Genomic DNA, 23,327 nt, shown 5'->3' on the forward strand with positions numbered 1-23,327 from the left:
TAGGGCGGCCGCACGCTGGGCCTGTTCATCGATTGTGCGCCGCCTGGTGCTGCTGAGTGGTGGGTTCGCGGTTGCGGTAGTCCCATTTGGCAGTGAGGGCGGATGGTACCGACGAGGAACAGAGGAGGGTAAGGCGCTCGATGCCTTGGGTGGGTAGGCTGTGTAGGCCACTCACCTCCTTCCTTGGATTCGCCCAGGCCCCTTGTCGGAACAGTTCGCAGGTAGCACCACACGGCGTTCGTAAGCGTGTGCGTCCCCCTCCTCCTCTCTGCTAATGCCGAGGGCATCCCGTAGGAGCAGTTGGCGAGGACAGCCAGTCCCATCCACTTGGGAGGGCACATGCTCCCGGGCTTCGATGCGTGTCGGGGTTGAGACAAGTCCCCCTCTGTCGGGATAGATCCCCAGTACTCGCAAGGAAGGAAAAATACGAACTCCTATTAGGACTCCTACCTTGTAACCAACCAGTAATCATGCCCCTTGGAGTATATAAAGGAGGATAGGGGTCTCTAGATTAGTAGGTGAAGACATCATAGAACCACAATAGAGGACCAAATCCTCAATACCAAACAACACCTAAGCGCAGGGTGCAATATAGAATACCCCAAACAGGATGTAGTGTATTATGCTACGCTAGCGGCCGGAACCTGTATAAATCCATGTCTTGTGTCCTCACTTTTACCTTCAAGTTCTAGGTCCGACGATCCCCCACTAACCAATCTATTACCTCAGGATACCCTTCGGTAGGTTGCTGGTATAAAACACCAACGTCTCGGTGTCCAACCCCATATTTAGGACTGTCCAAATCTTCTGGTGGGCCTACGACACCAGGACGGCATAGTCCACGTGGTAAGACAAAATTAGTCGAGGATTAGGAAAAGTACTCGTAGAGAGTACAACTCGTTTAGTCAAATCCGACTAGTATTCTTGTAACCAACCGACCTGTAACCCTATCATCGGTAATATAAGGAGGCGGGGATCCCCTCCATAGCAATTCAATCCAACCAACACACAGGACGTAGGGTATTACGCTATTTAGCGGCCCGAACCTGCCTAAATTGTGTGTCTACGTTTACCTTCGAGTTCCTGATCTCGATGAGCCCCACCAACTATAACACTACCTCGGACACCCTTGGTACGTTGCCGAGCCTAGATACCGACACCCTCCTCGTCCCTTGTCCTTTCCCCACTTTTGTCTTCCTTTCGCCCCGACTACTAACCCTAGCTTTTGATTCCCCACATCCCTCCCTCCCGCCTGATTCCTCCGTCGCAAACAGGATCATATCTGTAAGCTCCAGCTGTTGACCGCATCTTCCTCTTCTGCTGCTGCTTTGGATTTATCGTGCGTTGGATGATGTGCGTGTTCTTGCTGTCCTGGTGCAGGTGCAGAAGCGGCAATGGCGTCGGTGACCTAGGCTTGGGAAGGCCCATCGTTGCAGGAAGGTGGGTTGCCTTCCTCGCCTTGATCTGGTGGCGTGGATGTTGATTGACTGCATCTGATACTCTACTTTGTGCCTGCAGGGAGCTTCTTGGATTGGCTCAGCGGGATCTCAGGGTGAGTTTGTCCGACGACTGACTTTTCCATGTGCTTGTGTGCTAGCTGTTGTGTCTTTCATCAGTGGGAAAACAGAGTTATTACATCTTGTTCTTTTTCTTGTGCCTGCAGCAATCTTCGTGGGTTTGAGCAGCAAGTTCTCAGGGTAAGTTTGTCCCTTTTCTGTGTTTTTCTGGTGAACCTATTATGTTGCCTTGCTTGCTCTGTGGAACATGGGTGCCTTATTTGCCCTTTGGCATAGTGTTTCTTATCTCAAGAGTTGGTTGTCTAGGTTTCCTGTGTGATTAGCATCTGAGTTGCTTCTGTGCTTGGACAGACACCATGGTTATTGCCGTTTAGTCTATCTGCAGGGGGCCTGTTTGCTGTGTGATGTGGTGTTGATGTTCCTGCTTTGCTCTGCATAGGGTAAAAGCTTCATCTTTCATTACTAGATCTGTGATATGGTATTGCTAGATCTACTTATCGTGCTTTGCAAATTGAAATAATATATGTATGTTTATGAAGAAAATTGGCTCCCACCACCAGATACATTCTTATCAACCAATGCTTGCTTTCTTCCCGGTTCTTTCTATCTAATGTGTGGTAATGAACTTCTTAGCATTGGATGCACAAATAATAGATGGTTAAAGATGGGGACTGGGGACCAGGATCAGCACAGTGCACCTTTCTAAGTAGCAAAAATTTGCTTTGTCATATATGTGGGCATGCCCAAAAAAAAATCTGATGGGTGAAGCAGGGACATATATGGACTGGCTGCAGAAAGTTCATGTTAGAGATTGCTTTGATATGTAATTTAGCATAGCAAGATGCAATCGTTTTCCTTAAGATAATACTTTGATAAATGAAGCTTTTATTATCTTGCTGACTCTTTGTAGCCTGTCAATGTCGTCCAGCTTCCTGCATGGTGAAAAAATAGTATGGTAATTTCTAACTGATGCATCTGGGACCTCAGTGTTCCCATTCCCTTTTCGTTAACTGTGATTTAGGCCTTTAGAGCTGTTGCATTATATAAGTAGGTAACAAAGCAAGAATGATTGATAATCTAGAGTCTAAAGCATGGTCACTTGTTAGTAGTAATCTACAGGCCAGAAGATGCTCAAGATTTTAAGTTCTGACATGGATAGAATGCATGATGAACTGCTAAAGCTTAGCGACATGGACAGGAGTTGTGTATGTGATGCATAAGTTTTTAAGAGGGTGTGCTTTTTACTTCTGCTGCTGCTGCTGATGCTTGGAAGACAGCTTGACAAAAGAACTGATTTGCACTAATTAGAACTCAGGTTTGTTGCCTCTGAGCTAAGTGCTATTTTTGGAGGGAAGCTTCGGATGGTTGTGAAAACTTCTAATCATCCTTCAATGTTTAGGCCTTTCGATTTTATAGCATGTAGCCTTATTGCAAATCTGCCTACTATCCTAGATGAATTGGGCAATCTAGATGTAAATAATGAGTTATACTGCTTGCCTTTTTCTATTGTCATAAAATTGCCTTTTCTGGTTGGCAGCCGCTGGAAAAAATGAAAACAAAGAGCATTAAGTCATAATGTCATTGATTTTTTTATTTCTAATTGTTGTGTAAGTTTGCTTAAAGAGTGATATTTTGGGAATTGATGGTGACTTTAGTTGGCTGAGCCTTCGGAAAATGAGATGCATATTCTTTTTTCATTGTGCATGATAGGTGAAGTGAAGTTTTGTGTACAAACTAATTCCTCATTTTCCTGTTTCAGGAAGAATGCAGGTTACAGAACAGAATAGAAGTTCAGTATGATAGTTCAAACAGAGAGCATCAGGTACTTGTTTTGGTTGCTTTTGACAGCAAACTGTTCTTATGCGGTCCATCTTGTGGTTTTTGTGGATCCGGTGAGTGTGTTCCCGATGTGGAGGTCTGTGCCGCTGCCAGAGATCAACGAGAGGGCGCTGGCGATGGAGATCCCATTCATGTTGCTAACTGTGGATGAGCGAATGTTTGGTGCAGCTCAACAGCTAGAATACTTCTGATCAGGACTCGGAACTCAAGTAAAGAGGCCACGGCCCACGGGCTTATATAAGAAGTTAGTTTGTGAATGTTTCCTAAGGTGACCTCAAGGCTAAATTAAACTAACATTGTTTACAAGAAACTAATGTAATTGTGTTTTAATCTTAACTGATATCAAAATTGTAAGAACATTGATATTTGGTTTTTTGTTATATATCAAGATTATGGTTGCTGGCATCTTTTTAATGTGCTTCCAAGCACTGCTCAAATATTCTTATAGTTATGATCTTTCTTGTATTTGATTGTTGAAACGGCAGGGCGCACGTCGCGCGCCGAATGTTCAAGTCATATTCAAAGCGGAAAGATACTCTAGCTGTCTAGCGGCGGGTGTGCAAAACTGCAAACTGAAAAGTTGAGACATGCCCCTGGTGTCGGCTTTTGAATCAGATCCCTCCGCCTCATGGCAGCAAAACGTACGTACAGGTTATATGTAATATATTTGATTCATGTTGGCGAATTCCCAGCCAGGTCTATTTTGTTGGAAAACAGGGGACATATAGTGTTCATGATAATGATAAATGCCATGGGCCCATAACCACATCACATGGAAATAGATCATACTCACTTCGCACAATATTTATCATTGTTGAGTTTTCCTTAAAACGTTTGACCATTGATCTTATTCAAAAAATTATTGGAGAAGATAAGTCATACTTTAAATATTTTTTATAACAAAATAAGTTACAAATAAAACAAATAATACTTACATAACTTTTTGAATAAGATATAATACTTACATAATTTTTTAATAAGATGAATGGTCAAACGTTGTGAGCAAAATTCAACAGTGACAAATCTTTTAATACGGAAGTAGTACCACATAAATCGAACATTATTTGAAAAGAAGAATTCAAAAATAGGATGTCTCATCCCGTCCCGTCAGACCAACCGTAGTGGCACCAGCCACCACCTCATCTTGAGTGAATGAGATCCTCTAACATTGTTCCCTGCCTTTGAGTCATTGCCATGTGGGTCCAAATGCAGTGGACCCCACATGGCGGTGACTCAGATGTTGAAAGTTTGCGGGCCTGCAACGAAGGCAAACCGACGTTGCAGCCAGTAGCAGAGGAGAAACCCAAGCTCATAAAGGGGTCGTGTTTGAGACCGTCTCTGCTTCCGTTTTTGGAGGGAAAAAAAAAAGCTCTTTTTTTCCATGAACATGCCTAGGCACGTGTTTCGTTAAGAGAACACGTGATCATCATCACAAAGCACCGTCCGCATCATCACAAATGGTGCCGCCGCCGATCACCCGCTTCAACACCGGCCATGTATAGCCCAGCCAAAAAAAGAATGTTTACGACCCAGTGTTTTGCGACAAATTAAGCAGCCCTCCTAAAAGATTGGCACCGGATGTCAAACGCTTGCCTGAATAAACTGTAACCACTGAAAACTGATAGAAGCGTCAAAGCTGTACAAAAGTTGAAAAAACCGCTGAACAACAAGACAGCAGGTGATCTACTCGAACAGTCCCGAGCCTAATGCACGGGAGATTCGGCCTTCTCACCTTCACTGACTGTAACTACCGGAGAGGTACTTGTGGTTCATAGATGACATTTATCAACAGAACCTGCTTCACACGGGCCCATAGCGAGGCAGCTGAGGCGCAACCTTGAGTCAGGGCTCCTATGGCGCATGGTTGCTGTGATCTCCACCCGTGCCGCCACCACCATCAGTCACGCCATTAGGGACGCTCCCCCTGTTAGGGTTCGTTGTGTTGGAGTATGGAGAGTAGGATGTAGCAGCTGCGCTGCCGTTGCTGCTTCTGGTCCGCCCAGCTGTACTGCTTCTTGTAACTTTTGTTCGAGCTTTCCGCCCCTGAAATATCAACGGACACATACATCATTGTAATTTTCCCTAAAGGATAAATATTAAAATAAGCTCTTTTTTATGCAAGAAACACTACTTCCAAACAGAAATAGGTGGAGACGACACATAATGCTAGGACAGTAATAAAAATACGATAGGAGTGATGCATCTACATGAACCTCTCCAACTAGCAAACTAGATTTAATCAAGTTCGAAAAACATAAAGGGTCAGATAGGGAGAAACCAGAATGTTAGTCAATCCCCAAGTGCAAAGAAAGGGAAAATGAAAAGGAATCATCCTAGCCACTGAAACCCAGTTAAAGAGCTTCCCAAAATTAATCCCAAAAAAAACAGAGAGAAGAGACACCCATTGATTGGGTGGGGCAGCAAAGGAAAAATCCCTATCAATAGTTTGAGAACTAGTTACATGTTAACATTGGTCCATGACCCCCTTCAAAAGCTAGATAAGAGCATCATTTCTCAAACCTAATACTGAGGTTTGAATGAGGATACTTTGAGATGCTAGATATCAAGTTTTGTATATATTTCTTTTCAGACATCATCCTTATAGCTGAAGCATGCTAGGGGAATATGGTTAGTTTTTGCCTGGTGTCAACATAAAAATAAGGTAAAAACTTACTATGAAGATTCATATTAGACCTTCAGCATGCTATAAAGAATGCAAATTTACCTATGAAGTGCAAAGAAAGCCAAGTTGTACCAACTTCTTCATAAATTAGTGTCATCCCATTCCAATACCATGAGTTCAATTAGCCTATTGTGATTTAACATGTACTTCTTTTGTTTAGACATTGTCATGTCATAATATAGATTTGCACCAAAAATCAAGCACAATTCCACGACCAATTTGCATCAACAACAGAAGAAAAAATACATAATACTGGAGCCTGAACTATCACGAAGAAAACTGAAACATGTGCCCAAACTTCAGATTGATGAATAAATCACTGATAATGATCATAATTTTATTTCAACACAAAAACATATTAATGTAATCAAATTCTTAATCATCAGCCAATCTATGTAATAGATATGGGGTCATCACATTTGTTTTCTGCCGAGAAACATACCTGCTCCAACAAATGAGATCTGTTCCTATCCAATTAACATTTTTGTTAAGTCCTACCATCTCATACCATTTTTATTTTGTCCATCAGCCAAAAAAGTAAACTTTGACTGTGAAAATTTGCTATGTTGCAGCATTGCTTGGCGCCATCTCACAATACCTTTGGATTCAGCAGCTCAGTCAGTGCCAAATGTAGCGCATGCCTTTCAAAAGCCAAGGCTGTATTCTCAGCACTACTACCTAACAGCTTACCACCACCTGTTAGACAGAAATGGTACGGAAGGGTAGGCCTTACAAAGTTTTGGGTTCCTGGCTAGCAAGAATACTGAGATTGAAGGTTGATACGGTCATACAGATTGGCATTCAAAATAGTGGTATAAAAGGATTCTCTCTTTCTTTACAGAAATTTAGGAACAGGAATAGTGTTTCAAAATATTTTAGGAGGACTTGAACCCCCCCCCCCCCCCGGCCTAATTAACATTCCATTCCACAAACGAGAACACAGCCTGACCATGATCCGCTAAATGCGGCTGTCACATTTCTTATGTTGGGCCTAATGATTTTTCCTACATGGCATGAAAAAACAGTTTGTACTGACGATTCTGCAAAGATCAAATACCACTCTTTTTGTTCTCAATATAAGTCACTTTAGAATGGGTGCAGCCAAAATAAAAAACTTTGACCAACATTACACACATATTTGGTAGAATTTGATACATGAAAATAATATCAGTAAATTCATCATGAAACTCCATTATTTTTTTTTGGTAATTTTCACTACTAAATATACTCACTAAAAGTATGAATTGGCGACTGTAACTTTCATAAATGACAAGTAAAAATAGGTGAGCAACCAATCATTAACCTATTTAAGTGTAGAGATAATTTCACATAATTACTTTTTCACCTGAAAGGTAAATGTCCAATTTAAAATAGCTTGAAATCAAATGGTTTGAGGTCATGTGGTAAGTGATTTTCTTTTAGCTGTGAAGTTAATACAATTACAGTTTGCACAACATAGCCATTTCCACAGTATCAGTATACAACAGCTATCCACAGAAGCAACTACTTAACCACATTGGCATAACGCTAGAAACAAGGTGCATGACCTTACAGATAAGCTCGATATGTCGAGTCAACTCGGGTTTACAGTTAGAATGAAGAAGAACAATACAGAGCTCAGAGGACAGAACTAAATCGATTTTGTTTAGTCAACAGCCGAATGTAACAATTTAGTAGTTTAAGGGGTTAAACCTACCATTTAAGTTATATCAAAAGGGCTTCACAAGTACACCTATTATTTACTTATCTCTGTGCCATTGTGCTTTGGAAAAGCTGCAAAACTGAACTCAATGAGTTTTTTTTATCCTTTTGACAACCATGTCTCAGCTCACAGGCCAAAAGCAATTCCAGTGATCACCTGCAGCAATCATCCCCATGATTTGGAGGGTTTTAAGACCCTTTGTTCTCCCAACAATGAAAACCCATGGAACAGCATAACAATTGTCATCCAAATTAGTTGCTAATCTCAAATCCATAGTGTAACCAAAGAACTAGACATACTGTCATCACTCAGATCAGCATAGCTACATGACATAGAGCAGCAGCAGGATAATCCATTGAATTCCATGGAAAACTCAATTCGGTCCTTATCTCTCAGTCTCAGTTCGACGGCCTAAGCACTAATTAAAACGAATGCTTGGAACAAAATGGACTAAATTATCAGGAAATCGAGATCCAAAGGGACCGGCAACGGTGGAGGGATTGATTTACCTTGCCCATGCACTTCTCAAGGTGCGGGGCGAAGCGGCCGGCGACGACGGGGCGGCCGCAGTTCATGCACTCGATGACGTCGGCGGCGATGGCGGGGTGCGTCTGGCCGAACACGTCGACCCCGCCCTTGCTCCCGCCCCCGACCACGCCCTCCTCGGCAGCCCCACCGCCGCCGGGGTGGTGGTGATCGCACCCAGTGGCCGCGCGCGTGGCCCAGACGCGGAGCTCCTCCTCCTCGGCGTCGACGCTGCGGTCCAGGCCGAGGCGCGTGATGCGGTGGCACTCCGACGCGACGTCCGCCACCGCGCAGTCGAGGAGCTCCTCGAAGCAGCTGAGAGCTAGCTGCCGGCGCGCAAGATTGCCCGATGAGGCCGCGAATCGAGAGAGATTCGGAGTGAGATCGCGAGAGGAAGGAGGGGAGGTGTACCTGGGATCGAGGGCTCAGGGGAGCGTCGTTGGAGGACGACATTGCTGCTGGCTGCCTTCGGGCCTTCCCCGGCCGGTTTGGGACGCTCGTGTGGGGTTTTTTTTCCCCTGCTCCCAGGTCTGAACTGACTGAACATATTCTTCCGAGTGGCCTGATACAATACAACTATGAATTCTGCTGGTGTAGAAAAAGTGTATGAATTCTCTGAAATTTGATTTTACCAAAAGAGTGCATCCTAAATGCATGCAAAAATTAGTCCATTTGAGAGACCGTGGGATCACATATATGCAAAACGCACACACAAATATAAAGACTTAAATAGAATTAGAGCCTTATCATTAGAGAAAAAATGGGTAAGTTCTAGCTTGAGAAAACAGTAAAGTGGTACAAGGAGAGTCAACCTTATCTTTTCTAGGCACGCCTTCCTAGTATTTTGGCCAGTTTTTTTTTAAAAAAAATGTGGCTAGTGGTACTTTTAGCATAAAGAGAAGTAGGTTTTTTTTTTCTCGTTTCCACCATTTCTAATATTTAAAATAACCATATCTTCATATCTTCGTGGCATGATCAGATTCAAGATATTATCGTGTATTTAGAAATAATTGGGAATTTAAAGGAATTAAAAGTAACATCCTGGTTGAAATGCTAGAAATCACAAGGACGATGTTGGCTGAAATATTGTGAAGATGGCTCGCACTTACACTCTGATTTCTGCCATACATATAAGATTGGACGGCTGATGATTTTTGATGACGTGGCCCAATCTCTGACCCAAGCTTGGAAGCATGTTTCGGTCTTTAAAGATTTATTATCATCTGAAATACAATTGCAATTCTGAATACAATGGTCACCTTTCTAAATATCCCGTACAAAAGAGCATAGTAAGTAGAAGCTTATTAAACAATCCAGATGATATTGAAGGGAGTGTGTAAAGTTGCACACTTAAAAAAGAAACTTCTACCGGAGACTTTTATACATATAAATGATTAGTATGTTTACCATCGAAAACATAAAAGTTGACAACCATCAGCAAAGAGGTGTGAAGGGATTTGAGGGCGATTTGACATAGGAAACTAATTTATAGTTCCAACTCCATATTTATATTATATTAACAGATAGGAATTTTTGTGCAGTGGTAGGAGTATAGGACAAATACCAATGGAAATGTATTCCATATACATCCCTTTTCTATAAGGAGTAGACACTTCAAATTTCCTACTCCATTCATTAAAATTTTCACACTCACTAATGTGCCTATAGAACAATCGTTTTGCTTGGCACTTTTTTTTTGAAAAGATTACTTGGCACATTTGATTGATATGTTGTATTTGAGAGGATTCATGTTAAGAGAAAAAAAATATATGTTTCCCATAGTTATCAAAGGTGTCCATTTGGAGATCAATGTATTAATTAGAACAAAAAATATATTAAATATGCTTGATGTCCCTTTGACAGTTAGAATGACCATTTGATTTAATATAAAGGAAAAAGTTCATTTTATTATATGAACAATCGTTAAACAAAATTTAAGACAAGCTTATTCTGCTAAACTACTTAGTACAATCTATGAGATTTATCTTTTTTATTTGTTTCTCCATGCATTAGGGTGAAAAATTTTGGGGGTGTTGTACATTCGAAAAAATAGATTAAGATGTTCCACGATTATTTTAATGCTATTTTATACCTCTAAGTATCGACTTTTTAGTAAATATTTCAAACCTATAAAAATAATCACAAAATTCTATTATAACATAGGGCATCATATTCGTTTTAGTTTTTATAGATACATATCTAGATATATACTAAGTATATATACTAAGTATATATCAAAAGTTATGAATAAAAAAGTAAAAAAAAAGTAATTTTAGACGGATGGAGTATAACTTAACTTGTATGTTGTGATTGCACGAAGTGAAATAGTTCGAGGAGAAGTGAACAAAATGGATTGGATACTTAGCAAACTTTTCTAAGCCCTCTTGACCCAGCGCACGGCCCAACTTAAGCCTATAGCCCCAGATGAGCATTCACATATGCACGACAGTCTAGTAGTATCACCGGCAACGAGTAAGGATGGCAACAGGTTGGGATGAGGTGCAGGTGGAGTAAAAACCACCCTCGACAAGAACCGCGACATTTGGTCACGCCCGTCCCCGCACCCGCGGGTCGCGCACGGTTTCGGGTCACCCGCGAGTCTGTTAACAACACAATAGATTCTATGAAGTTATGAACTAAACAACAATGTTTTAGTACCCAAATTATCATCTAAGCAACAAATAATCGAAAATAAGTCATAGAAACAATCAATACTTAGTACCGCGATAGAAATTATTAACGAGAGCAACTCAAAAGTAAGTAGTCAACTACATTAACACTAACAAAATCAATGAGAGTGCGAACTAATAAGATTGAAAGGATGGACGCAACTCATAATATACCTAGGACTATGGTTATATGAGTTAGGTTTACTTGATGGATTGAGTAGTTTGTATACATACGAGGCTCTAGACGGAAATTTTAAACATTCGTTCATTGCGGGGCCCGCGGGTCACCGTGGGTGAGAAAAAGTAGACCCGCGCCCGACCCGCGGGTGCGATATCGGCGTTTCGCACCCTGCCATCCCTAGCACCGAGGCACAGAACCTTTGAGCCATGGACTACAGCCCGGGCGGCGCCTCCCCCGACCCCTACGGCGGCGGCGGAAGGATCCACCTGGTGTGCCCGTCCTGCGAAAAGGGCGACAACTACACGGCCGACGACGCCGGCGACGACGGCTTGTTCACGTGCCGCACGTGCTATGCTGTCCACACCACGCAGGCAACCGCCGCCGACCCCCACGACCTCCAAGCCACCGGCAACATCACCGTCCGCCGTGTCACCACCCAGCACACCCCCAAGGTCGCACCCACACCCCCGCGCCCTACCCAAGGACCCCTCACGCAACGCCCGGCCCCGCCCGCGCGCCCGCCGCCGCCGCGTTCGACGACTTCGTGGAGCCGAGCGAGCCGCGGGACTTCGCGCCCGACGCCGGGGCGTGGGGGGAGCCCGAGGATTTGGCGGCGCGGGTGCGCTGGCTCTACGTGCGGGGCCTCCAGGTCATCCTGCAGCGGCAGCTGGAGGTGCTGGTGGAGCGGCACCGGGCGGGCGCGCTCGTGTGTGGCGTCGCCAGCACCATTGGGTGCGTTGGATCGCTGCATCCAAGGTGTTCGACGATTTGTGGGCGCGCCAGGTGATCGCGGAACACGAGGCCGCGGTGAGAGAGAAGGGTTCTGGCGGTGGAGGTGAGCCGTAAATCGCCCTTGTTTAGGTATTGCCATCGGAAGAACAGAACAAACTCCACATGAATCTTTCTCTTGTTTGCAGATAACAATAAACCTGACGAGGTGAAGTTTGAATCGGATGATGATATATTTCCACTACAAAAGGACAGGCGCAGGGTTGAGTTTGCCTTTCTGCGCTCACTGAGGACGTTGCTGCCCATTTACTCAACACTTGCAGTTTGTTTCTTGGCCTGTCATATTGCCCGTGAAGCCATCCTACCTACTGACATTTACAGGTGGGCAATGGAAGGGAAGATCCCTTATCTGGCAGTGTTTACTGAAGTAGACAAGCTCCTTGGGAGCTCGCTGCAACTGCAAGGCTGCCCTTTGGATGCAAGGCAGCTGTTCAGGCCAGTGCAAGTTATTGGAGCATGGCAACTGGAAGCTGCTGCTGGATCCATAGCACAAAGAGTAGGCTTGAGGCTTCCTTCAGTTAACTTCTATGCAATAGCTCAACCTTGCTTGAAGGACTTGTCACTGCCTGTAGATAAGCTTCCCCACACACGCTGAATTTATGAGTGGGCATTGCCTGCAGAACTATGGTTATCCAGTAATCCTATTAGAGTCCCTACACGGGTTTGTGTGATGGCTATACTAGTAGTGACTCTACGGGTTCTGTATAACGTCAATGGTCAAGGGATATGGGAGGTGAGTTTGCCACATAGATTCCCTTTCCTTATGTTATTTAAGTTCTTTGATAAATGCAAATGGACTGAAGTTATGATTATTTGCAGAATATTTGTGGGGAAGAGAGAAACGCAGTTGTATCTGATCCTGCTGCAAATTCACCAACTTTCAAGAAGCTTGATGACAGTAACAGCGAGGAGTTTGGCATGAGAGAACTATTGTGTGCAATTGCAGCTGCCTATGATAAAATCAATGTTGCAGCATGGTAAAATTTGAATGGCTTTTGGCTCTTTGCCTTTTGTCCACATTAGCTTTTCTTCACATGTGTTAGTTTGTGTCATGCTTATGCTGACAATAGTTAGTCTATATTCAATATGCTATACTAAATTAAGTACAAATGGTCGTTTATGTATTTCATGGATTTTAAGGTCTCGTTATCCTTCTGCTTGGAAGTGAAAAGATAATGTTGGGTAAAACAAGACTAGCACATGTGGGTTCCTGTGCATCATTCTGTGTTTCAAATCTTTACAAACAACGCACAAGTTTCTCACTACTCGATTGTCGCTCCTCTGGTAATGCCTTAATGTAGTACAATTATCATCAACCTGTGCTTCCAAACACATACGGGGTAAACTGATGGCGAATATTGGACCACTTTGGCATGTGCTTCAATTAAGTCAAGTTTTCCTTTTTCCTTTTTCTATAGATGGCGTCGAGTAACTTCGTTTCAGCACTGAAATTGGAAGTGATAGATTTTTCTGTAGTTTCTGCCAGTTACAGAAAGATGAGGTTTTAACTTTCCAAAGTTAATAAGATGTTATAGCTGACCGTGTGAAATCATTTTTATTTAATCGATCAAGAATTATGGGAGTATGATATTATGAAAAGATTATTTAGTACCGGCATCATTATGTGTAACAGTCTAGATACTTGCATTTATATCTTTGATAAAGTTATAATTGATTGATTTCTCAGGTCTTAGCTTACACTTTTGTGGCTAGTGGGGGTACCTCTTAATGGCAGGACGCTTGACTTGATGTTTTCTAATTTTACAGACTACTCAAGTGACCTCCGATCTTATCTCAAATACTGCAAGGAAGTTATTTTTACTGGGATTACATGTTCAACTGAAGAGGAGCATCTAACAGAGATCTTCTGGGATATGTACAAAGCTAGAGAGGTATTGCACTTTGCTTGACAATGTTGTCACCTATTTTCGTTTTGCATGAGGTGCCAAAAATATCATAGTATGTAACTTGAAGACTGTGCCCATTACAGATTAATTCTTTCCCTTTCCATATTCTGGAGAAGTTCTTTCTCTATGTAAACTGTATTAATGACTTAATACGCAGTGCAGCACATCCCAGGTTGTATCAATCAAAACTTGCTATCATATGAATTTCTAGAAAATCTATAGTAGTCAACGCAGTCTACAGATTGAGCAGGTTGTATCAATCAAAACTTGCTATCATATGAATTTCTAGAAAATCTATAGTAGTCAATGCAGTCTACAGATTGAGTTTGACCTTGAACCTTGACATTTTGTTACGGGTGGGGTCTTCATGTTGATTTTATGGCTGATTAGTTGTTTTGATAGCATCATTCTAGTTGTCTTGCACAAATTTTGTTCCTGGCTATGAAATATTTAGATGTTTATGATATTGCTTTGCAGAATGACAATCCAAAAGAGCATGTGAAATCCCAGCCTCAAGGTATTGGAGAAACAACAATTACAAATGGAGTGAACAAGCGCTACCGAGATGGAACATTTGTTGAAGCAAGTTGTATTTCTTCATCTTCAGGTCATGATGCAATGCAAATCCTCAAGTCAGAGATGCAAGATCATGGATTTCATTATATGCCACCTAGGAAACTGAGGAAATCAGATGTTTATCTTCGTTATAGGAGGAGACTAAGTGGTGGCTTTATTTATGTTGCACATGCTGATTATTACATGTTGCTACGTGCTTTTGCAAAACTTGCAGAAGTTAATGTTCGCATCATGCAAATAAGTGTGTTAAAACTTGAGAGGGGACTCGCATTTATTGAGGATCGAATTGAAAGAAGCTTGAGCACCTTGCAGAACCTCTCTAGCAGATTGAGAGATGGGCTAAGGCCTGTATCAGACTGAAGTTTTTAATGGAGTGTCACTCTGCTAAGTGCCAACGTGGTATGTTTCTATTCCTTTTTCTTTTTTAAGAAAATCATAATTTTCCTTGAGGGTTTTGACCGTCTAGTACTACTGCTTTTTATATAAAAACATTTAATTCCGTGCATTTTATCACTCCAGGGATACAGTGTGATTTGGCCAGTTAGAGGTTATCATCTGAATGTGTTTTAAGTACTGATGGCACACCAATGAAGAAACCCTCCATTCTTATTTCTGGTTTGAAAGGATGATTAGCTGCATACCTCCGCAAAACAAGGCTTGTTGCTGTGGCATGTGGGCATTGGAAAGCAAGCTGAGCACACCAACAACATGGCAGATTGTGGGTCTTTGTTTGCTGAAGCAATCTGTAGGATGAAGTGATGAACCTGTCTTCTTTAGAATGAACATAATTATGTCGTCGTGTTAAACATTGCTGTGGTGGATTCAAAAACAGTTCCAGTAGCATGAACCGTGATACTTAGGGATCAGCTATGGTAGGTAGTGGCAGTCTGGTAACTGTATGGCAACAGGAAAATGGTTGGAATCAAGTTCAGATTCCAACTATTTTCTTGTCATAAGTAGGCCAAGAAATGAAACATGACGAGTTCCATCAGATAACATAGTTCATTTCAGGATTATGCCTTTGGGCATACTTGTATAGGTCAACAAAGATGAATGCTCAGATGTTTAATTTCGACAGGTCAATAAAGTTTGAATGCATGGGCTACTTAGTGTTAATACTAACTCTTCTTCCTGACGCCGTTGTATTGATTGGCAGTAGATGACGTACTGAAGCCCAAGTGAAATGGGACTACTCATGGTAGAGGCAAAGCACATGGCGTGTGAATATGGGACGATCCACACAAGCTGCTTCCATTATCACATCAGCAACTAACAGGAAATTATTTTTCGCTACACGCATGGTATGGCAATTCGGCTAGCCTATTACTCCCTCCGTCCAAAATATCATAGTTTTGTTATGTATCTAGATACATTTTGTTTATACACGTAGCAAAATCTATAAATCTAAAAGACCAAAACAACATATAATTTGAAATGTAGGAAGTACGATGCAAAATTAGCACCGGCGCACTCTGCCAATCTGGATCCTTATCGAGATCCCTGAATAGCACGTCACAGAATCTTATTAAGGGTCCGTTTGGATCCTAAGAATTGGAAGGCATTCCATCAATTAGATTCCATTTCAGATTTCAGAAGGAATTTGAATTGGCTAGAAAGTGATTCAAGTCCAATTTTTTTATTTGGCTAAATATGGAATTTGTTTCTTGGAATCGAACTCAAAAAACTGTTTAGATATTCAAACATGGAAATATGGAATCAACATCTACCGAAGCTGAGCAATCTCTCTACAACAGATACATACTCTCCCCTCCACCCCCCCTCCCCCCAGTGGTCTCTCTCTCTGATACATTTTCTCTGTACAACAGATAAGCGTTGCCCCTTCCTAAAACATGCTGTCAGGGCTAAATACATCTCTTTATGTTCATGCTCTCTCTATGCACACACTTGTGCAGTTGTGCCGCACCACTTGAACACTTCAGGCTGAACCTGGCGAAGCTAAGTCTTCTGATGAAACTGAATGCTATTGCCTGGCGAAACTGAACTTCGCATGAATGGCCATTATCGTGGCCTGAAGCAGGTAGGGTTTAAGATCTCCAAATCCTTACAACCCAAATCAGAAGGCATCCAGCAAAACCCAAATCCATCACTTCCAAATCGGATCGCCCTAGGCAACACCCAACCATTTCTTCCTTGAATCCCACAACCACCAACGGACTAGATTACCTGAGGTAGTCGGAGGTGACGAGCTCCTGTTGCCGTCCAGCACCAGAAGCTCCAGCTCCGCGACACTGGCCTGGGGATGATACGGGAGCGGAGGTCGTCGGCCTGAGGACGTATAGTGCAGAGCAAATCCGGGGGAAGTGGAGGATGGGGGACTGGGGGGGCGATGGAGGGGGCCCACTAGGAAACCCTAGTCGCCATGGCGTGACCGCGTGAGGGAGAGGCGAGAGCAAAGCGAGTCGAGGAGGCGGCGCTCGGGGGCGGAAGCGAGTCCGGAGGAGAAGCACGGGGGGAGGAATCGGTTTCCATTTTTCATGCTGCGAATTTAACCCAAGCCAACATTCCAGGTTGTGGAAAGTGCTGGAATCTTCTTTTCCAATTCGTGGGGCAGCCAAACGTGATAGGTGTAGAAACTGATTCTAATTCTGCTCAATTTAGATGATCCAAACAGGCACTAAGGTTTAATTAAAAAAGTCTTTCCATTCTGTACAATTGTCCCGCAATAAAAATAATCAACATTATTTGCTTTCGGATGCACATCAAGCCCGTCGTCGTTTTCTTCCTCTAGCCATCCTTGTTAGGAGGAATAGGCACATGACGTGTTATTTTGTTATCCATCTTCTTCTTTATATAGTGGTGTTCTCGCTATTGATCTGTGCCTGCAACCTGCCACACCCGAGTATTACATATCCTTGGGGCGTGATTGGTTTAAGGACCGGTCGAGCCTAGCTCATTTCATAGATGCTGGCTCCAGCTGGCCAGGCTCCCTAGATGCAACAAGTCTTTGTTTGGTTGATGGTTGTATAGAGCTAGGCTAGTTGGAGAATCTGATTGGTTGCTTATCTAGATGTGTTTCGTGAGTCTATGCTTCCCAAGAGCTTATCGCTGCACCGCCAGAGTCTGGCTTCGAGGAAATGAGCTCAGCTTGCGTATATGCGGAGCCAGGCTCGAGGAGCCTTTTTGCACCTGATGAGCCAGGCCAGCTACGAGCACATGCAATTAATCATCACATCCTTGCATCACGCTGGTTGGGGCTGTATGCGGGCAACCAATTAGTCCCTCTGTCGACAGTTTTCCCACCTCTTCTTAATCTATGTGTCAATAGATCCCTCACGCATGTCGCAAATGCCATAGCGTTTTGTTAATTTTAGTGGATCGGCAATGAGAAAACACATGAAAAAAAGTTGCAAACGGAACGTACTTGTGTGTTAATACTGGAGTGCTAAATTTAACATGGATGTTAAATTATATGATTTACTCTACTAATATTTTTTTGTTTATTCTAATATACATTTTTTATACAAAATTGATATTATTAGGGTCGTATTAGAAAAACTCATATTGTTATAAATTTGAATTACATAATGAAATATTAATGAAGTAATTATCGCCCAAAATATTTTCCAAACAAGACGAATTAGACCTTGTAGAAAAAAGCTACCCCAGGTTTCATCTTTTTAGATATCTTCTCTCTCTCTCTAAGTGGAGGAGAGGATCAAAAACATTCTGGGCCGAATGGCTATGCCAAGCCAAATAGCCCATAAAAACTCCCCCGAGGCAGGCGCCCCAGCAGCAAACAAAGCAGCAAGCCAGCAGCACGTTCAGTGTGTCTGACCTGTGGGCCCTTGAACCTGACGTTGCGCTCCTCCGCCTTTTCATTGCCAGCCTCCGCTCCCTCCCGCGCACCGCCACCGCCACCATTTCCAAACCCCACGCCCAAACCTCTCTCCCTCCTCCGCCTCCCATTCCCCACCACCGCCACTGCCTTCGCGCCGCCCGCCTCTTCTCCGCGACCTCGCCGGAGGGAACTCGGGCTCCGGCGACCCGTGCGGCTCTCCGCCTCCGCCCCGCCGTACATCGCCGCTGAGGTATGTCCCCGTCCCGCGCGCTCGCTCTGATGCTTCCCTCCGCCCCCGCTTCTCTTCGCTGCCAAACCCTAGCCCTCGACCAATCATCTTCATCCTCGCCCTCCTCTTCCTACAGGTCCCTCGCGAGAAACTAGAAGGCTCCGCCACCTCCGCTGCATCCCGCGCCGTCTCCGCCTCGTCATCACCTCCGCCGCTGATGTGCGAGGTGCGTGTCGGTTTCTCCTCATCTTCCTAGGGTCCCTCCACCTCGGCTTGCTGCAAATGAGAAACTTGAACTGGTTCGATTTGGCCGGCTGTGGGCTAGAAGCAGGACGCGGTCACGCGATTGAACTCTGTTACGCCAATTTGCGATTAGTCGTCGCAAGTCACGACCAGGGGTAAATTATTTTGGGGGCACCTTTGCTCAAAGAGAAATTTGATTTGTATGGGGAATTGTGGGGGTGAATTCCGGTTGCTGAATTTCGAATTTTCTGCTATGCTCATGCGCCCGCAACATGCTTGGTCACAATTTATCTTCCAGTACGTGTTGGATTGTTATGTTTTCTATGATCTCAATTTAATCGGTTTTGCCGAATTAGCTGAACATTTTGGCCTAATTAAGCGCTTCTGTTGTCCATTTGCAGATATGCTTCCAGGTCCCATTGTCCCACCTCCACCTCCGCCGCCTTTGGTGCTTATAGGATCAGCCTTTGTGCCAAGCCCGTCGCCGTCAGACCCGCGCTCTTCGTCCATCAGCTCCAGCCTCGCCATTATTATCGTCATCATCATCACCACGGTCACCATTACCACTTGTATTGTGATCCTCCGCCGAGGCTGTCACCGTCGCCGCTTGTCCTGCTCATCATTATCCCCTCGCCGCAGCTTTTCTCCAATGGCTGTCTCTTCCTCGTCAGCTGAGTCTGGAATGCGGTCTGCTGCATCAGCAGCTGTTGGTGCTTCGCCTAGGGACAGGGCTGCCATGACCATGGTGTCTTTGGCTCTGAAGGATTCCGGTACAGCCTCAGCTGCATCGTCCGTGACACATTCTGCAGAAGGGCCAGTGAAGGGGGCAGAATTGGTATCATCCTCACCTGTCTCGGCTGTGATGACAATGTGTGGGGTGGACACGCTGGTGCCATCAGCACCGTCTCTTCCAGCAGAAGAGCGTTTGATACTGGAGTTGCTCGCGCTCCCTGCAGTGCGGATGAAGCCTGGGCAGAGGATGGTCTGCATCATCTGTAAACATGAGTTTCTGCCTACTGATGTTCTCCTCGTCCTCCCGGTGTGCTCACACGTTTTCCATCAATCATGCATTGTCAAGTGCCTCCGCTGCACCACACCATCATGCTGCCCGTCCTGCTATGCCTCTATCACCATCCCCGTCCCTGACAAGACTAAAGTTGCTCCAACCTTCTGCTCTGATGAGTATGACATTGAGTCTCAGATGCGAATGCCATCCCCGCCTGGAGCGGAGGTGGCAGAGGCTGTGGGAGGATCTCATGGGTGGCTGCGCTCTTCCCTGGACAGACTTTCTGGCAGCTGGAGAGGATGCTCCAACAATTGTGCCACTGCAGCGGTGGTGCCGGTATCCTCACGGCGCACTACTGGGAGCCCGAGCCAAGGCTCGAGTGGCCGCCTTGGCAATGGCTTAGATTGCGCTAAGGCACAGCAGCCACTGCCAGTTCCTGCCTCTGAGGAGGGGCCAGAGGCTGTCAGGGCCTCTCTTGGGTGGCTGAGATCTTTGGCCACACTCCCTGGAAGCTGGAACGGGCGCTCCAGCAGCTTTTCTGCTGAAATGGGCTTGCCAGTGACTTCAAGGCACGTAACTGAGACCCTGGCATCAAGTGGCCACAGTATCACCGACTCATGGTCCAGAAGGTGGGATCTTGAGGCTGCTACGGTGACACCCGAGAGGCCATCATTTTATGAATATGCTAGATCGTTCTTCAGAAGCTCAGGCAAGTAAATAATAGAACACCTTCATTGATGCCAACGAATATTGTGCTGAACTCTGTTCTTCATTGGCAACCGATGTCTGCATTTAGTTAGGTTGTGCTATCAACTTCATGTCTTGTTCTTCTGAATTTCTGAATAAAATTCCTTGTTTCCTTTGCAGGTTGAGCTATCGTCCAGCTTTCCCTAAAACAAGAAAAGGAATACAATTTTTCATACAAAGCACAGAAGTACCATTAATTTTTGATCTGGAGATACAGATAGATGCTACAGCGTTCTGCATGGTATAGCTCACTTTCGTTTTTTCAGATCACTGGCTATCCTAGGTTATGGTTCAGTACAAGTGAAACTGTGTACCAGATAGCACGAAAATGAAGGATAGGAGAAGTTCGCTGCTGTTCTTAGTATTTTCGGTCGTCGACGGCAGTCTACATAGCATATCGAGTGTTAGTTTTGGAAATGCTTGGTTTTAGTTGCACTGTGACAGAAACATATATTATGCTATATGTTCTTGAACTGTAATCTGTGTTGCTGTAACCAAGCTGTATGATAATACTGTTTTGTAAATGTTCAGTTTGAAGCTGTTTGGTTGTAAAGCATACTGTTGGAATAAGTGATGTATGATGTATGCAGTTGTGATTCTCGCAGTCTTATTTGCATCGGTTGAGAAGAAGATATAACATGACAACCTGGAGCTGAAAGGTAGGAAAATGCTTGTAATTTTTTCCCTTCTGCTGTCGCATATGGCAGAACTAGCGGTACATCTTTTGCTCTGTCCAAGTTTGCATCAATACCTGTTTACTATTATGATCAGCAATTTATGCGTGTTCCTTGTTTTACTTCGATCTATTTGTTCTGCTATTGATGGGCTTCATGCTTGTAACTGGATTTGTTATCTCACCTCCCAAGGATTTTTTTTTTCCAAAAAAAAACAGACTTCGACCAGCGAGTGAAAGCAAGGAAAGGTTGGACTATATGGATGAAACATGCCATCCCTTAACATCAATTGAACGCAATGAAAACTCAAAGCTACTATATGGAGTTAATACGATACTGATGAAGACCGGTTACTGAAACATCATCCAAGCTAACACTGCTTACTAAAATGTTATCCAACGGAAGACCACTTGCACAACTCTAGGGGACAGGGTCTATTATCAAAGGAACAGCATATAAGATAGGATTAGCCACATCGAGCTTCTATTCTTCATGAAACATTCTTACCGAGGTGACAGTAGAACTTCCCCCCACACAATGACACATTCGCTCTGAATTTGTCGGGTCGAGGACGTGCCCCATGAAGATGATGGTACTCGACACCTCCTCCACCACAAAGAACGCAAATGGATGGTCGGCAACAAAGTTCACAGGGGGCCTAGTACATAGACATAGCAATTGCAATGTGCAAGCGCTAGAGGCCGCTGCTTCCGTCCCATCCTCATTCACCTCGATGACTGCCTTGTGGAAAACATGCTCCACTACCAGAGGCTGGTTGCCCTCCAGCATGTCTTTCAGGTTGGACTCGCCTGGGTCAAAGGCGGCTTGCATCCCCATGGCCTCGAGAACGCCATTGATCCGGCTGGAGAACGAGAGCTTGAACATGGGCAGCCGCACCTCTTTAGTCTCGATGCGGCTCTTGGGTAGGTGGTCCCAGAGGAAGTTGGGGCAGGAGGCCATCTTGTCCACGAGCTCCGGCAGGCCGTCCCGGGCGTCCGGTAGGAAGACGCACATGGAGAACCGGGGCTGCTCGCCTGAGCCTTGGCCGCTGCCATCATGGAGATAACTGTCCTGCGAGTGGGGAGCCGGTACGGCAGGTAAGCTAGCTTGAACACCTTGAACCCTTTGTGCCGCTCGATGGCATGATCCTTCCGGTTGCGCATGAAGGGCGCGCGCACTGTGCTGCCGTAGAGGAGGTGGAACCGCGCGGTCTCGGTGGCCGCCTGGTCGAAGGGCATGGACCACCTGCCCTTGAAGTAGATGGCGTTAAGTTGGCAATCACGAGGCCGGTCAGGGGAGTGCACGGAACGCGGAGGAAGGACCTCGGTGATGAGATCCTTTGTGGCCTTCGAGACCCACCTGTTGATTTTCTTCCTTGCCTTCTCTGGCTGCATGCATGAAATGTTTACATGTGCAGATTGATTAGCGCGCGGAACGCAAAAGATGAAGTAATCTTCAGATCGATCTAATTTCTAGTTGTTGGAATTAGATGAATTATTATTGATACGACCGACGCATTGATTATCTGCATGCCTACGGGAACGAGGGAAGTGACCTTCTTGCTGAAATCGGCGGCGCGCGTCTTGGCCTTGTAGGATTCGACGGCGACTGCGCGGTAGGCCGGCTTCAGCGCCACCGTCTTCTCGTGCCAGAGCCCGCACGCGAAGGCGACGAGCGGCGCCCTGGACCCGGACCCGAACCGGTCCGCGAGGGCGCGCTCCGCCACGCCGCGGGCGAACTCGGCGAGCTCGTCGCCGCGCCGAGCAGGGCGAGGAGCTCGTCCAGGGTGGTGCCGCGCGCCCCGGCCGCCACCAGGGACAGCGCGTCGTAGATGGACACCGGCGAGAAGGCGAGGTTCTAGTTCTGGCCGCCGCCATCGGCGTCCTCAGTGAGATGCTTCGCCAGGCGAAGCGCGAACGCAGTCAGGCCGGAACCGGCGGCCCCGCGCGCCTTCTTGCTTGGCCTCGCCTCCTCTTCCATGGCGCCGTGCGTCTAATAAGTTCTCGGATGGAAGCAAATTATCTGTAGGATTCATTCAATAGGAAATTTAGGTACGGCGTTACGCGTAAGGATTCTAACGGAAACGCTTCTACGTCCGGCGCAAGGAAAGATCCACCGGCGAAAAACTCACATCCCGATTGGATCGGGGACTATCTATTCGGAATAAAAAGAGACTCTTTAGTTCTGAGTCATTCATATAGGACTAAATACCCCTTTAGTTCCGGTTGGTAAAAATCAACT

The 23,327-nt window shown here is 44.9% G+C and overlaps 3 protein-coding genes, 1 long non-coding RNA gene and 1 pseudogene across 4 annotated transcripts; 3 read left to right on the forward strand and 2 right to left on the reverse strand.

Moving 5' to 3' along the window:
- The first annotated feature begins 1,144 nt into the window (after positions 1-1,144).
- LOC101764982 lies at positions 1,145-3,761 on the forward strand. Its single transcript, XR_214895.3, has 5 exons — positions 1,145-1,284; positions 1,381-1,440; positions 1,519-1,552; positions 1,664-1,697; positions 3,277-3,761. It is a non-coding gene; the product is annotated as an uncharacterized LOC101764982 (long non-coding RNA).
- A 1,142-nt stretch (positions 3,762-4,903) lies between these two features.
- LOC101765241 (SAGA-associated factor 11 homolog) lies at positions 4,904-8,810 on the reverse strand. The gene is made up of 3 exons (XM_004962333.3): positions 8,678-8,810; positions 8,251-8,592; positions 4,904-5,399 (listed from the first exon to the last, which is right to left on the reverse strand). The coding sequence occupies exons 1-3, from the start codon at positions 8,717-8,719 to the stop codon at positions 5,208-5,210; spliced, it is 576 nt and encodes a 191-aa protein (XP_004962390.1). The 5' UTR covers positions 8,720-8,810; the 3' UTR covers positions 4,904-5,207.
- Positions 8,811-11,313: 2,503 nt separating this feature from the next.
- LOC101763500 lies at positions 11,314-15,485 on the forward strand (annotated as a pseudogene).
- A 3,073-nt stretch (positions 15,486-18,558) lies between these two features.
- On the forward strand, positions 18,559-20,537 carry LOC101765650. Its single transcript, XM_004962334.3, has 4 exons — positions 18,559-18,642; positions 19,061-19,369; positions 19,436-20,374; positions 20,533-20,537. The coding sequence occupies exons 2-4, from the start codon at positions 19,063-19,065 to the stop codon at positions 20,535-20,537; spliced, it is 1,251 nt and encodes a 416-aa protein (XP_004962391.2). The 5' UTR covers positions 18,559-18,642; positions 19,061-19,062.
- Positions 20,538-21,569: 1,032 nt separating this feature from the next.
- On the reverse strand, positions 21,570-23,066 carry LOC101763905 (serpin-Z2A). The gene is given in 4 exon segments (XM_022825264.1): positions 21,570-22,157; positions 22,202-22,474; positions 22,642-22,841; positions 22,844-23,066. Coding segments are annotated over 4 exon segments (1,284 nt in total).
- Between the last annotated feature and the right edge of the window lie 261 nt (positions 23,067-23,327).

Source organism: Setaria italica, chromosome III (assembly GCF_000263155.2).
Source record: "Setaria italica strain Yugu1 chromosome III, Setaria_italica_v2.0, whole genome shotgun sequence".
In the NCBI taxonomy this organism is placed as follows: Eukaryota; Viridiplantae; Streptophyta; class Magnoliopsida; order Poales; family Poaceae; genus Setaria; species Setaria italica.